Here is a 2055-nt window from a genome sequence, read left to right as displayed (position 1 = left end):
CATAAATAAAACCACTTCTGAAGATGCAAGCCACTCGTGCTGGCGAAACGTCAGGAAGAAATTCTACCGAACGACGGCCTAAAAACGCGAAAAACCCATTAGTGCTCATCATTACGTCAATCAATATACTTGGCACTGACATGGAGCGATTTTTGCGCTATTCTATTCTGTTTCTTTGCAATTGGCTGCTGGGCTCTTGCGCTGGTAACCAACGACAGTGAGAACCCAAGCCTACAGTTTCTTAAAGCGTGTGTTTCTAGAGGTAAAAATTGTAGAAGACGGACCGAAGAAAGCGTTCAATATAGTGATTTTTTTCACGCATGTGGATGGAAAATGCTCACATCTTCAGCAGGACACTTTGGAGTTTCTCGGCCTTCATCAAGCCACCAGAGTGAAGGTTTGGAAGAGCGCGAAAAGTAAACATCCACTACGTCAGTCCTAAATTTTCCAGCTGAGTGCCGCTGAGCCACAAAACACATTCCAAGATGAGGAAACCGGTTCGGAATTCTGCAGGGATTTTTTGAAGGACAGCCTGATGTCCCTCACTCACTTTTGCCACACTGTGATGAAGATGAAGACTGGTAGTGGGGCAATTTTGAGGTGAAGCTAATCAAACAACGCGCCAATTTCCAGCTATAGCTTCAGTGTCCAGCAAGGAAATGATGAACGACATCCAAGAGCCGGAGGCTCCCTTCCATGCAAGGTCGAGCAGATCTGAAAATTCTCAGCCTGCATGGTTGAGTGTTGAGAGGCCTGCGGCCAAACCTCCTCAATGGGAGGCGGAGGACTTAACAGCCAACGCCAAGAACATCATTACTGGCACTCAACATACGGAGGTGTTCCAGATCAGAGTCCGGAGGAACGTGGAGGAGGAACCTGCAGAGGGGAAGCGGATTCATGTTAAAGTGATAGACGATTATCCTCAGGAGAGAACGTCCTCGCATCCATGGGACGTCTTGGACATAATGAAGCATGTGCGGTACTCGTTTCTTGGAGATTTGTTTGACGATGGTAATTTTCCCGGAGCTTGAAACTGGCGAGTTTTTCAGGCTTTTGGAGCTATTTTTTTCAAAATTTTGGCACCAGAGCCTGACTTTTTCTTTCCGGTTTAGGAAAAATGCGTTCAGGAAACTTGGCTTGCACGATTTGAAGTCAAATATTGCACATTTTCGCTAATTTTTTGCTTATAGAAGAGATTTTGCTCTATCGGTTGCTACACTCGGCTTTGTTCTGTTTCTAGCGGTTTTGGAGAAACGACTTTTTGACGTTAGAAGCTGTCGCTCCAAAGTCCCAAAATGTTCTTTAGAAGGTTTTTGAACATATACAGGAGGATTTGCTTGATCGGTCGTTGTTCTCCAGTTTGCTCTGTTTTCGATTTCTTTATCAAAAACTGTTGAACAATTCAGTTTGCCAGACATTTTCGACACTTAGAGCAAAGTCTGCTCCCTATCAGGATCCAAAGCTTCTTTTTTCTACCTCGCATAATTTGCAAGCAAGAACCATTTCTAGAAATTTGAAAATTCCGTTTTAGAGTCTATTTTTCCAGGATTTTTGCACATATTTTGCTCAATCAGACGTCGCCGACTGCTTCAGTCTATCTCCAGTCGTTTCAGGGAAATATTTTTTTGAAATTTGTCTCGCTTGTTTTGGCAATTTGTTCATTTTCAAAAAATTTGCAAAATACAGCTTAGCTAACTGATTTTTTGATATTTATAGGAACCTCTGGTCCGTACCACGATCCAAAGTTCCTTTTTTCTGCCTCAGATAATTTGCATATAAGAACGGTCTTAAGCAAATTTGAAAATTCGCCTGGGTGTTTTGCCGACTTGGTTTCGAAAAAATGTCCAAAAATTGCCCTTTAAGATAATTTTTTTTGTGATCTTTACCCATATAGCAGGGGCGGAGTCTTCTGTTATCTATGAAATTAGAAAAATGATCGTCGTTTTGAGCAAGGGTGGCCCAAGATTATTGCAAAATTTCATGTTTTCCGTCCCGTTTTGCATGTTTCTCGGAAGCAAAATGAGCAAGAACGCTCGGTTTTACATCATTCCAGAG

At 42.5% G+C, this 2055-nt stretch overlaps 2 protein-coding genes across 2 annotated transcripts in view; one reads left to right on the top strand and one right to left on the bottom strand.

The window, feature by feature from the left end:
• The window catches only part of LOC109542086 (equilibrative nucleoside transporter 1), a 42772-nt gene that overhangs the window by 15870 nt on the left and 24847 nt on the right, over nt 1-2055 (bottom strand). The gene's annotated exons all lie outside the window — the stretch shown is intronic.
• Nucleotides 94-1239, top strand: LOC125504436. Its single transcript, XM_048666382.1, has 4 exons — nt 94-204; nt 261-397; nt 452-581; nt 634-1239. Exons 1-4 carry the CDS (start codon nt 141-143, stop codon nt 1029-1031), a joined length of 729 nt encoding a protein of 242 aa, XP_048522339.1. The 5' UTR covers nt 94-140; the 3' UTR covers nt 1032-1239.

This window comes from Dendroctonus ponderosae, unplaced genomic scaffold, assembly GCF_020466585.1.
Source record: "Dendroctonus ponderosae isolate FM_Combo_2020 unplaced genomic scaffold, Dpon_F_20191213v2 Dpon_F_20191213_5, whole genome shotgun sequence".
Lineage (NCBI taxonomy): Eukaryota > Metazoa > Arthropoda > Insecta > Coleoptera > Curculionidae > Dendroctonus > Dendroctonus ponderosae.
Note: the sequence above shows the minus strand (reverse complement) of the source record. Positions and strands in the feature narration are given on the sequence as shown.

Bases quoted from the DNA above. Each gene is read 5' to 3' on its own strand.
- LOC125504436 (XM_048666382.1), top strand. From the start codon at position 141: ATGGAGCGATTTTTGCGCTATTCTATTCTGTTTCTTTGCAATTGGCTG. The intron at 398-451 runs GTTTGGAAGAGC...TAAATTTTCCAG, and splicing joins ATCAAGCCACCAGAGTGAAG to CTGAGTGCCGCTGAGCCACA. The intron at 582-633 runs GTAGTGGGGCAA...GCCAATTTCCAG, and splicing joins TGTGATGAAGATGAAGACTG to CTATAGCTTCAGTGTCCAGC.